Source organism: Candoia aspera, chromosome 3 (genome assembly GCF_035149785.1).
Source record: "Candoia aspera isolate rCanAsp1 chromosome 3, rCanAsp1.hap2, whole genome shotgun sequence".
Lineage (NCBI taxonomy): Eukaryota > Metazoa > Chordata > Lepidosauria > Squamata > Boidae > Candoia > Candoia aspera.
In genome coordinates, this window is record NC_086155.1 from 150,534,710 (window position 1) to 150,546,537 (window position 11,828).

Genomic DNA, 11,828 nt, shown 5'->3' on the forward strand with positions numbered 1-11,828 from the left:
AAGGACACTGGAAAAATACAGCACTTGGAGCTATAGGCAGGAAGAACTAGCCAAGAATATTTTCCCTTTTAACTGAACAAGAAAGAACAACTTTACTCAAGGAGATCATGTCTACACAGAATGTGTAATCTGAATATTATAAAGTTATTAAGTAACTATGGAAGTTTAGGATACAAGCAATACTGTAATACCATATTCAGGTAGATCCCGATTAGTGCAAGTTCAAGTAGTACGATGTTCAGTTTAGTGTGAATTGTAAATTGATACCAGGTCGTGTTTAATGCAACCCAAAATTCAGTTAATGTGACACTAGCACATGTGCAGTTGTGATTGGGGTTTTAGACACTGCTAATCTTTGTACAAAATGAAGAAAAGGAAGATTCCATTAGAGGAAAACAGTAATGTGCAACGGAAGAAGCTCACGCTCACAGAATTTGAAGTTATCTTTTGAGTTGTAGAAGTTGTGAAGCAAAGACTATGGACACTGACCCTAACCTCAGTCAAAGCATGCAAATTCGCTGAGATGTGGATAAAGTACTCTGCGTCTACCAGCATATGCATGAAGATTTAAAGAAAGGGAAAACAGTTCAGTCTATGCTGCTAAAATATTTTAAGACAAAATAAACATGTTTTTGTCAGTGTAAACTTACTTTTAGGAATGATATTTAGATTTTTTTTTGTTTAAAATTGTTCTCTGTATCTACTCTTTGTTAACCATAACTTTAAATTATAAGTATATTCTTTTTATCTTTTACTGTATATTTCATTAATATACATATAAAAATGTATGTTTAAAAATGTTCATTGCCTATTTCCGCCAACCTGGAACCAATTACCTTATTTTCCATAGAAAGATCAGTTCAAATAGTGCAAATTCAAATAATGTGACCATTTTGCGGGATTCATTTACTGCATTAATCAAGACCTATCTGTAAATAAACAATGGACAAGGATGACTTAGAAAGGAATTAATTTGTGCAATTTCCCCTAAAATCACCAGGTGGCAACATTGTTTACCTTCAGTCAAGTCAAACAAGTACAGTATGCTAAACATTGTACAGTACTGTTTGTTTATTACTAACCATTCCTCTGCTCTTAGAAGAGCAGAGAATATAAGAGGCTTTGTTACAACTGAACAGAAGGCTGGAATGGCTTTTGATAAAATGTTCAGCAGGGTAAAAAAGGGAACTTGGGACAAAAATGTGAATGATAGTGAATGTTTGTCTATTCCAGTGTTTCTCAACCTTGGCAACATTAAGATGTGTGGACTTCAACTCCCACAATTCTCCAGCCAGCCATGCTCACTGGGGCATTCTGAAAGTTGAAGTCCACACATCTTAAAGTTGTCAAGGTTGAGAAACACTAGTCAGTTCAGAGCAATGGCAATGGTTCAGCAATTGAATTGATTGGCCCTAACCATTAGTAGGTAACTAATGTAACATTAGTAGGTAACCTGACCTGACTACCTACACAATGTCACAATAGGATGCTATTCTCTTAGTGCCACCTAACTGGGACTGCCAACATGACTAATCCAAGAGATACTGCCTCATCCTCAGCTAGTTTTATGCTATCATTATTGTTACACAGTCAACACTGTCATGTTAGATAGGGTAAATACAGCTTATTTCTTAGGATCATTCATGTTCCTGACAATGAAGATTCAGCAAATGGTGGACTATGGCCATGAACGTGATTTAAAAAGGCACCATTTCACAATTGTCTGCTTTTTTGGTATATGCAAAAACATTAACAATTAATATGCTAATTTAAACCCTACTTTTCCCACCAAGAAAAGAAACAAATCCAAATGAGAAATTATTCAGTGGAGCTACAGATTCTAATGTAAAGTATTTGCTCCTTGATGTTCTAAATTTATATGTTTGACAGGCAAAAACCCCATCTTCATATGCATACCAACTCTGTTAAAAAAAAAGAATGCTATTTTATATATTTTAGGCTTTATTTATTATAATATTGGTATGAAATCCAAGTTTAAACAGAAATATTCCAAAAATTTAGAAGGTTATATATGGGTGTTTGCTTGAGGATGCACGTATATAAAATTGGATTCCCTCATTAACGATCTTTGATGAATCACATGTTTCCGGCAGTGAGAACTTCCTGCCTATTTCGTGTAAAAGTTTCAAAATTATTTGCATTTTCTATTATTCCCATAATTCTCTATTTCCAATATTTATGCAGCAGTATTATATACAGGTCCACTGGTTCCACTGAATTACATGGACAGTCTGGAAGGATGCAATATGGCTTGTTACCTTTTATCATGCTTATTCTATTGTTGTCCATTGCATATTATCAACAAGTATCCCAGCAATGAAAGGCTTTTTCAATAATTCCACTATCTATAGTCTTCAACGATTATTGTTCTTCTAGGGTAGCCATCAATATCCACAAATATATAGCGATATTCATATTTTCCACTTTCAGGATTCTGTTTAAAAAAAAAGGGGGTAATTTGTTAAAAAGAAAGGGAAAGAGAAGAGTTGGGTAATCTATGTATTAAATCAGGATGTGGAACTAAATTTGACCCAAAAGTTGAATCCTCACATGTTTCAATAGGTCAGAACCTCTGAGGTGTGAGACTTCAGGGACTGAAAGCCCCTTCCTAAAATCCTGGTCACTCACAGTCCTGTTTTTCAAAGGAGCAATTCGCACATGCCCTGCCTTCTCCTCCACAGGCAAACTTGCTCTAATGCACAAAGTGACACTGTCATGCCCCAGCTTGTATGGTATGCAGCTCTTGAGAATGAGTGTGGGATTGCCACTTACACCTATACAAGCTGGAGATTTTCCACCTCCATAATAAACTATGGTCTATATATTTTATTGAAGTTTTTGTACCTCTTTCATTTCAAGATGAACAGTTCCTTGTTTTCCTTTTTCGGATCCCTCAATGTAGAATTTTAGACGCATGTATTTCAATCCATCTTTTACATACTCAATATGGCTGATGAAAAACACATAAGTAATATTTTTGCAAGTTAAGAAAACACAATTCTCCAAATTGTACATGTGCAATTTTTTGGGTAAAACAACTGCTACTTCAAAAATTGGTGCAGCCAGCTGCAAACAGTTAATTAACACAGAAGATGGGAACACAATGAACAAAATCCTTCAAAGATAAGGAGACAGCAATACAACTGCACTGAGGTGTCAATGTGTTGATGTATTGTGAGGAAGAAGAGATAGGAAAAATTTCAACTATTTGTTGAATAGTGCCAGTTTCCTAGATTTTATTTTATTACACACACCTATTTATTATATGAACTTTGTATCTCGGTGCAACAGTAAACATCTTCCAGAGTGCAATTAAATCTGCTTATATCTAACTTACTCAGGCTCATGGTTTTGACTACCCAATCCACCAACACAATCAGATAAAATATTTGATAAAATATTATTTATGTCTGATTCTAACAAGTTAATTCAGAAGCAAATTTCATCAAATGTATTTAGGGGAAGTTAACCCAATCAAGTGAATGTTGGACTAAAGCCAGAAGTTCAAGTATCCAATGGTAATATGGAGAAACTTCTACAATAAATGTTAGCTTCTGAGCCCCCTGTTTAGTAGCAGCTATTGCTATGGCATAGAGATCAGAGGATCCATACACATTGCTGCAGTTATGCAGTTATACGGTTGACATATTAAAAAATGTGCTTGCTATTTGTATACGGCTTCCTTTTTGACTTGGATATAAGTAAATTGACAAATGGTCCTGCCAGGCAATCTTCCATGCCTTCACACTGAAAATGGCACCCTCACTGCCCTTCAGCTATAGCATAACACATGCTTCATTCCACTGTTGTCATAAACATGGAGCTGCCTTTCAAGAGTGACACAAGTTTAAGGTTTAAGATACCTAGAAAATTGTTCACCCAGTCATTATAAATCCTATGAATGTGACTTATATTCTAAATTACTTCTTTAAGGCAAAATTGCATTCTTGAAAAAAATATGCTTAAGGAAAAAGAAAAGAAAAACAAAGCAAGATTTTTACACTGGGAAAAAGAAACAAAGCCTGACTTTTCACAGCTCTGAAATGGTTTCCTGCAAGATTCTAACAGTAATAGGAAGTTACCAAGAAAAGTAAGACAAACTATTTCATTTGTTTTAGTCAATGGAAATCCATGAATTCATTGTATCCATTGTCTTCTAGTCTATTCCTCTGAAACGCCACCTTGTGGCAGGATGTAGTGTAAAGGTCTAAATGCCTGCTACTGGTCAAGATATGTCTTTACTTGATTGATTGACTGATCAAATTTATATGCCGCCCATCTCACTGTGCCAGTGATCTGAGCAGCTCACAATTTGTTTATTCATATTAACATGCTTTTGGCTACATAAAAATAAATTAAAATCACAATTATATACCAAGATATAAGGACTATTTCAGTACCTATGTGGATATAGTTTCTTTTCATCAGCTTTTAACTAATGAAGAAATGGTCTTTTCTTGTTAGGTATGCCCAGTTAATCCTAGCTAATAAATTTAAATCTACATGGAAGATGATAATGAAGCAGCAGCTTCTTACAGCTTTTCCTATGAATCTGTCATTGTTCAGGTACAGAAATACTACAGGATTTACTAATCAAACATGGGACATGGTTCTACAGAAATACTTTAACTGATTTATTTATCAATTATTTAACTGATTCCCAGTTGTTCCTATGAAGGATTTCTTAAGACAGGACTTATTCCTACCTCTAAACTACTGAATATTTCATGCTGACATACTGTTAGGTGTTTAGGTTGGCCTGATTAATGTTCTTTCTTCTGCCCTATAAATCAGCACATTTCATAATGCCCCTTTTGCTATATTTATTAGTCTGTGTGAGCTTAAGCAGTGGAATTGGTGGCCCATGTTCTTTCATACTGTCCCTTCTCTAAGATATTTGTACAACTTTAATTGTATTTCTGATACCAGGCATGCCAAACTATAATCTAGACAATAGCTTGCTTCATATGGTGTTTCCTTGGTAAAGACAAACTAATGTGCTCTGATATGGTTGTGAACTGTAAATTTAGAATCTGAAAGATGTATCTTGGATACTGTGGAGAGTATTTATGAAAAATCCATTTGCATTTTTGTAAGCAACTTCATTATGCTGGATTTTTAAAAATTGTAATGAATTCTATTTGTTACTTCCCTTGCAATTCTGTAAGAACTGAATCCCCCTCCAATATAATAACGGTATAAGAGGTATATCCAGCATGAACTGACATGGACAATAATTAATACTAAGCAAAGGTTTGGATACTTGCTAAGAAACAACCCAAAGTTTTGATTGTTATTAATTACTTTTCCATTTGTTAGGTGTAAAGCTGGACTTCTAAATTTAGGTTAGGCTAAGTTACTTTTTTTTTTTTACGAAACACAAGAAGGATCAAGTAAGCTGAATAATGTAAGAACCAGTTCAAAGACAATAATGACAGTAGAAGAAAAAACTTAACAGAAATATTAAGGGTTGCATTAAGAGGTACCTGACCAGCTGTCTTCTCCCACGGCGTGTAGCTTCACCATAGCCTTTTATGGGTTCACCAAAAACACCTATTACCTAATTAGTTACAACAAGACAGTATGCTTAGTGGTCCATTTTCTATCCAGCACTAGTGAGTAGTTCCATCAGTATAACTACTAATGCTATATAATCTCCCCTGTCAGGCATAATTTATGCCCTCTTCCTACACCGATTTCACATTTTTAGTAAAATGGGGAGGAGGCATGGTTCTTTCGGGAGCGGGGGAAAAACTTCATGTGCTGGATCAGCTGGTCAGATTATCAGTCACTGCATTAAATAATTTCTGTGGTTTTCCCTGGGTAATTTTTTTGATATAAAATTTGGGTTTCCTTGTATTTGATATTGACTGATAAATAGCTGTACTGGAATTTATGAAGAATATTGAAAACATCAACTCATTAAAAAAAAGAACATGGTGGAGGAGTTGGTACAGATACTTTCTTTCTACTTCCTGGGGCTTATTTTAGATCGACTGTATATAACGGATATGCTGTGATAATGCTATGATATGATGCTCCTGGTCTGGCAGCATATATAACAGAAGAAGGATCGGCCAGCCCTACTTTCAGATGCTGAGAATCAGCTCTCTTTTCAGGAAAACTATCTTTCACTTTATAATGAGCAAAACCAAATGCATTGATTCTGAGGATCTGTTAAAGAAAATGTTTTCAATATTAAGAACAGTTCTTTCTTTAATGAACATCTTTTTCACTGAAATTTGGAAACAAACCTCAGGGTGAGCTCTGCATTTCTCCAAGGCGTCTCCATAGATCTTACTGGGACTGGAAGAAGAGAACAACTCCCTAAAAATCACATAGAATAACCCACCTGAAGGAGAAGAAAACCAGATGCCAATGAATCAAAAAATCTTCTAAAAAAGCCAACAATAAAGTACATGTATGCTAGAAATATTTCCCCCCCCCGTTTCCATCACCTGTCACACCAATCCCGATGACCACCACTATTAAATAGGTGAAATCTCTTCCAGCTTCTTTCACTGAAAGCAGAAAAAGAGAGAGGAAACAAAAAACAAAATAGCTGCTATAAAACATCAGGTAAAATACCATATAAAAAGCACAATGACTAAAATTAATGCATCTTACAGCCTCCTCTGAAAATCATAACACATGCAATAGCTTTTGTCTTGAGAACAGGAAGAAAAGCATTAAAACATTATGTTAGTTCTATCACATGTACTATCTTCTACAGCTTTTTCATTCCCTATGTCTTAAGATTTTAATGTAGTCTTGCTATTAAACTAGAGGAGAGGAAGAGGCACCTCTTTGATTTCTGTTCACAAGAATTTTAAAAATATCTATTTTGGATGGATTTTTGATCAGAAGCTTTCTATGGTCATTTAGTCTTGATAACTGGATACTGTTCTTGGTTAACTTGTTATTGTTATTTAGTGAACATTATCAAACAATGAAGAACTATACAGATGCTCAAAGATAATACAACTGGTTATTTCATAATTCCTTCTTGAGAAATGCTACTTTCAGATCAATACAGAATGTTCCAGTTCAGAGTATGACCATGTATATTGAGCTGTGGCAGTGATGGATTCCGTCCTCCGGTTGACAGTCCCTGGATTATTTTATTCTTTTATCACCCATTCCAAGTCCAGTAACATGTTTTAAATGCCATAAAAGGAGAGCACATTCTTAGTTATTTAGTTTAGTATTACTATGTCCTTTCTACCAGGTAGAATTAGAAATACCTGCAAGATTTTCAGCCTTTGAATGAACTGATGGTAAAGCAGAAAGACTTTTGCTGTTCCACTCAGGGCAGTGAAATCTTTTAGACTACCTTTGACTGAATCTCTACCAATTTCTATCTTCTTCCTTCAGTTCTTAAAATGACTGACTACATGGCAGAGACAAGATGGACACTTTTCTTTTGTTCCGTTGAATCAAGCTTTCCCTACATCAAACCTTTTTGACCAGAAATAAAAAGAAAATGCTTATCCCAGAACAAAGATAATAGCAGTTTTTAAAATAGCATAAATAAAACATTGTAATTATTCTTTCCCTATACTCTTTAAAAATTTGGCATGGTTTGGCCAATATTTGACCATATTGTTTTTGACGGGTTGAATGTCTAATGTTGAGCTTCAACTGTGTTTTTCACTTCCGCTTTTCAAAGGAGAGATAAACACACTAAGCTAAACTTGACTACCGAAAAGCTTCTTAAGTGTGTACATATAGAGAGATACTTTATTACAGTCATAGGTAAAGGTAAAGGTTTCCCTTGACATTAAGTCCAGTCGTGTCCGACTCTAGGGGGCGGTGCTCATCTCTGTTTCAAAGCTGAAGAGCCGGCGTTTGTCCGTAGACACTTCCGTGGTCATGTGGCCGGCATGACTACATGGAACGCCATTACCTGCCCGCTGAAGCGGTACCTATTAATCTACTCACATTTGCATGTTTTCGAACTGCTAGGTTGGCAGGAGCTGGGACCAGCAACGGGAGCTCACCCCGTCACGCAGATTCGAACCGCTGACCTTCCGATTGGCAAGCTCAGCAGCTCAGCGGTTTAACCCGCAGCGCCACCGCATCCCTATTTATTACAGTCATAGACCAGCTCAAAAACAAAAAGAAAACAAAGTATATGACAGCAAGTAAAACCCACAATATAATCCAATAAATATAAAACTGGAGTAGTCAAGGTGTGCTGTATTTTACAAATAGTAAAACATATATATTATAAATAGCATAGTATAATAGTTAACTTTATGCCAAGAAATACTGCTTTCTTAAATAGGAGGAAGAAACAGCTTCTAGTTCAGCTGTGAATACCTCAGGGTTCACTCCAATTCCAAATCACTGGATTCTGCGTGGCCCTAGATTCTAGTTGTTGCTATTGAATGCAAGGTTGGTATGCAATAAGACTGTCCTCATCTGTGATTAGGTTGTGGATGAAACAGCTGACTTGGCATGCATTACTGAGCATGAGTGGGCCCAGATGGGTGGCAACTGTTAACTGGGAAACCATGATGATTTTCTGAGGCTCTGTTCTGCAGATACCATATGTTAGACCGTTTGGTTGAAAGTGGGTTGGTGCTGCTATACCGGCCTGCCTGCTGTGCAGTCACATCCTTGTCTGAACTGGTGGACTCCATCACTGGGTTAGCAGTGGAGTTGCCAAGGCTAACAGTTCTTGGTGACTTCTACCTGTCCCAGATGACATGAAGTCTGGGGCAGCTCAGGAATTCATGGCTACCATGATCACCACAGACCTGACCCAAGTCATGAAGGGCCCAACACACACTGGGAGTCACATGTTACATCCGTTTTTTGTCTTGGGGCAACTGTAACATAATCTGGTAGTGGAGGACATTTCCACCAGTCCTCATGGTATGATTGCTTTTCAGCTTGCTGGTTGTTGCCCTACCCCTTCCAGAGAGACTAGACCTATTAACAGTCTGCCCCAAACACCAATACACCAAATGGAACTTGGGTTTTTTCCTGAGGATCTGGTGGACAATTTGACTGAGGCCTTAGTCTTGGGTTGGAAGGGGCATGTGACAATAGTCTTCGACTGGATAGCTCCTATGCAACATCTCAATATGCACTGAACCTGAAATGTTCCTTGCTTTTCAGAGGAGCTCTGTGAGATGAAACGCCAGAAGAGATGCCTAAAGTGCCATTAGGGAAAGACAAAGAACAACTGTGACCGGGCACAGGTAAGAGCTTGTCCATAGCCTAAGAATGAGCCAACCTTAAACGGTCTTTTGTACTGGGCTTGTGGGACGTGGTGGTGCTGTGGGTTAAACTGCTGACCTGCTGAGCTTGCCGATCGGAAGGTCAGCGGTTCAAATCCGCATGACAGGGTGAGCTCTCGTTGCTAGTCCCAGCTCCTGCCAACCTAGCAGTTTGAAAACATGCAAATGTGAGTAGATTAATAGGTACCGCTTCGGCGGGCAGGTAACAGCGTTCCGTTTAGTCATGCCGGCCACATGACCACGGAAGTGTCTATGGACAAACACCGGCTCTTCGGCTTTGAAACAGAGATGAGCACCGCCCCCTAGAGTCAGACACGACTGCACTTAATGTCAAAGGAAACCTTTACCTTTTTACTGGGCTTAAACTACTGTGTCTGTCCTATCCAAAACCATCCAAAAGCAACCTCAAAGTCTGTTAGGCTGCTTCTCGTTGACCTGAAAGTAAATCAGGTGCCCAAGGTGACTTGAAACAAAACAGAGACAGGTAGTAGGGACAGTAAATTTTATGTTTTCTGCCAAACGTTTCAACTCAGCAGTGGAGAAAGGCCTTATGCTGCCAAGATATTTCACCTTTGGTCCTGAGATGTTGCTTACCTTAGTTCCAGTCAGTATAATTACTGAACTAAAACTACCAGCAAAATGGAGGATACTAAGATTTGTACTTCTGCAAAGCCTGGCTGGCTACAGGGTCCATGTTCCTCTTCTAAATTTTGCTGCAACTGAGCACCCTCCAGAATTGCTGAAGGTTCACTCCTGTAATTTTCATCTTTGGCCCTGTAGGCTGAGAATTGGACTGTAAGACGATATTAGCCAAGGCAGTTCTTCAAGGGAGCGGGCCACTTTTTACCCTTCAGATGTTGAAACTGTCCAGGCCCAAGAGCATGGTCCATAGCAAGGGACTCTAGATCCTATCTTCTAAAACATTTGGTGGGCCTCATTCTCCTCCATGCAGAGTAACAAAGAGATATTCGGAAACGTGGAGAACTGCAGCATTTTAGTAAACAAGTTTTACAGTCCTGAGCTTTTTAATCAGTGAATGCAACGTCTCCCTCCTTACCTTTCTGAGCAGCTGACAGAGAAGCGTCTCCTTTTCGACTTCTTTGCACAGGCACTTGCGAGCCTCTGCTCTCTGATTTTTCGGCTCTCAAGGGACTCACCGGGACCCATAAGCTTCGCTTTATGCCCTCAGGGCTCAAGACATAGTCACGGCTCAGCCCTTGCCCCACCCTGGAGCATGCCCAAGTGCTTAGAAATGCCTTCCTATGTCGTGCAAGCGCCTGCTTCACCGGAGATCTCAGTAGCTGGTCACTACAGCAGATTCCTCGCATAAAAGCGGAAAGCATTATGATTTACTAGCTGTTTTTGCCCCCCAAATTATTCCAGCCCTCTTGCGTCCTCTGCAAGCAGCCGGAGGCATCATTCTCCAGTTCACTCTCGGTGCAAAGTGCCTGTAGCCGTTAAAAGGAACATTACGATGTTTAATTTGCAGCTTTCACTTGTTGAAGGAAATCTAACAAACCAAAGGTGGCTACGACCTTTCAGGCACAGATACTTGCCACTCCCCACGCCATTTACGTTTGCAAGCGATTGTGGGAATAGTAGTTTGCAGGAGATACGATCTGTTAACTGCTCTTCAGAGGAAACAAATGAAGGACTTCAATTCCCAGAATTCAAAGCGTCATCCTTCTCCACGGAGCCGAAAGTGCATTGCAGTATAGGAGTAGAATTCTGACTTTCAGTCTACGGGCTCCAGCGATACTGAAAGACCATTTGGCGGGGTTCGATCATTTCGGCTATCGCACAAGAAGAAAATGTGAGCTCTGTACAAGCCTTCAAACTACGATTATTCATCAGCCTAGCTTTTGCTGTATAGAAATTGTCACACATTTAAGTCCAAAGTATGGAAAGCACCAGGTTGGAGAAATGCATCTTATCCTACGAATGGCATTTGAAATATTTATTGCTCATATCTTTGACTTTTGTAAATGAGATTTTCAAGTCATTAGTGAGAAAAGCCACCTTTCTCCCATAAATTATGAAGCCATTATTGGTGGTATTTCTCCTACAAGTTCAACTGCAGTTGAACTGCCCAACACATTCTGGGAAAGAGGGCTTGAATGTGATAGTGTTCTCTTAAATTGCTTTAAAGATGGATTTGCTATACAAAGTACAGAACCATTTCTAAAGAAACACACACACCCTTCCAGTTCCACTGGACTATATGACTTCTCAGTGCAATGAAAAATAACATCATTGAATGGTTCTACTTACAAAGCATTTCCTCACATGTAATCTTAGTTGTCAGCTACTTTTCATTCAAATACAAGAGCCAGTTTGGTCTAGTGGTTAAGGCACCGGGCTAGAAACCAGGAGACTGAGAGTTCTAGTCCCACCTGAGCCATGAAAGCCAGCTGGGTGACTTTGGGCTAGTTGCTCTCTCTCAGCCCAACCCACCTCACAGGGTTGTTGTGGGGAAAATAGAAGGAGGAAGGAGCATTAGGTATGCTCCCCACCGTGAGTTATTTGTAAAAATAATAGAGGCAGGATAAAAAAAAATTC

At 38.6% G+C, this 11,828-nt stretch overlaps 1 protein-coding gene across 2 annotated transcripts; it reads right to left on the reverse strand.

Annotated features, from left to right (window-relative positions):
• Positions 1 to 1,944: 1,944 nt before the first annotated feature.
• TIMM21 (translocase of inner mitochondrial membrane 21) lies at positions 1,945 to 10,863 on the reverse strand. Of its 2 annotated transcripts, XM_063299033.1 has the most exons (6): positions 10,327 to 10,863; positions 6,480 to 6,542; positions 6,276 to 6,373; positions 5,508 to 5,581; positions 2,866 to 2,971; positions 1,945 to 2,455 (listed from the first exon to the last, which is right to left on the reverse strand). In XM_063299033.1, exons 1-6 carry the CDS (start codon positions 10,610 to 10,612, stop codon positions 2,363 to 2,365), a joined length of 720 nt encoding a protein of 239 aa, XP_063155103.1. In that variant the 5' UTR covers positions 10,613 to 10,863; the 3' UTR covers positions 1,945 to 2,362. The 2 variants fall into 2 exon arrangements, with proteins under 2 accessions (XP_063155103.1, XP_063155104.1); XM_063299034.1 differs by lacking the exon at positions 6,480 to 6,542.
• Between the last annotated feature and the right edge of the window lie 965 nt (positions 10,864 to 11,828).

Excerpts from the sequence above, each read along its gene's own strand:
- TIMM21 (XM_063299033.1), bottom strand. The coding sequence starts at position 10,612 with ATGCTTTCCGCTTTTATGCGAGGAATCTGCTGTAGTGACCAGCTACTG. Across the intron at positions 6,374-6,479 it reads CATCGGGATTGGTGTGACAG|GTGGGTTATTCTATGTGATT; the intron begins GTGATGGAAACG and ends CTTCTCCTTCAG. Across the intron at positions 2,972-5,507 it reads GGGAGAAGACAGCTGGTCAG|CCATATTGAGTATGTAAAAG; the intron begins GTACCTCTTAAT and ends GTTTTTCATCAG.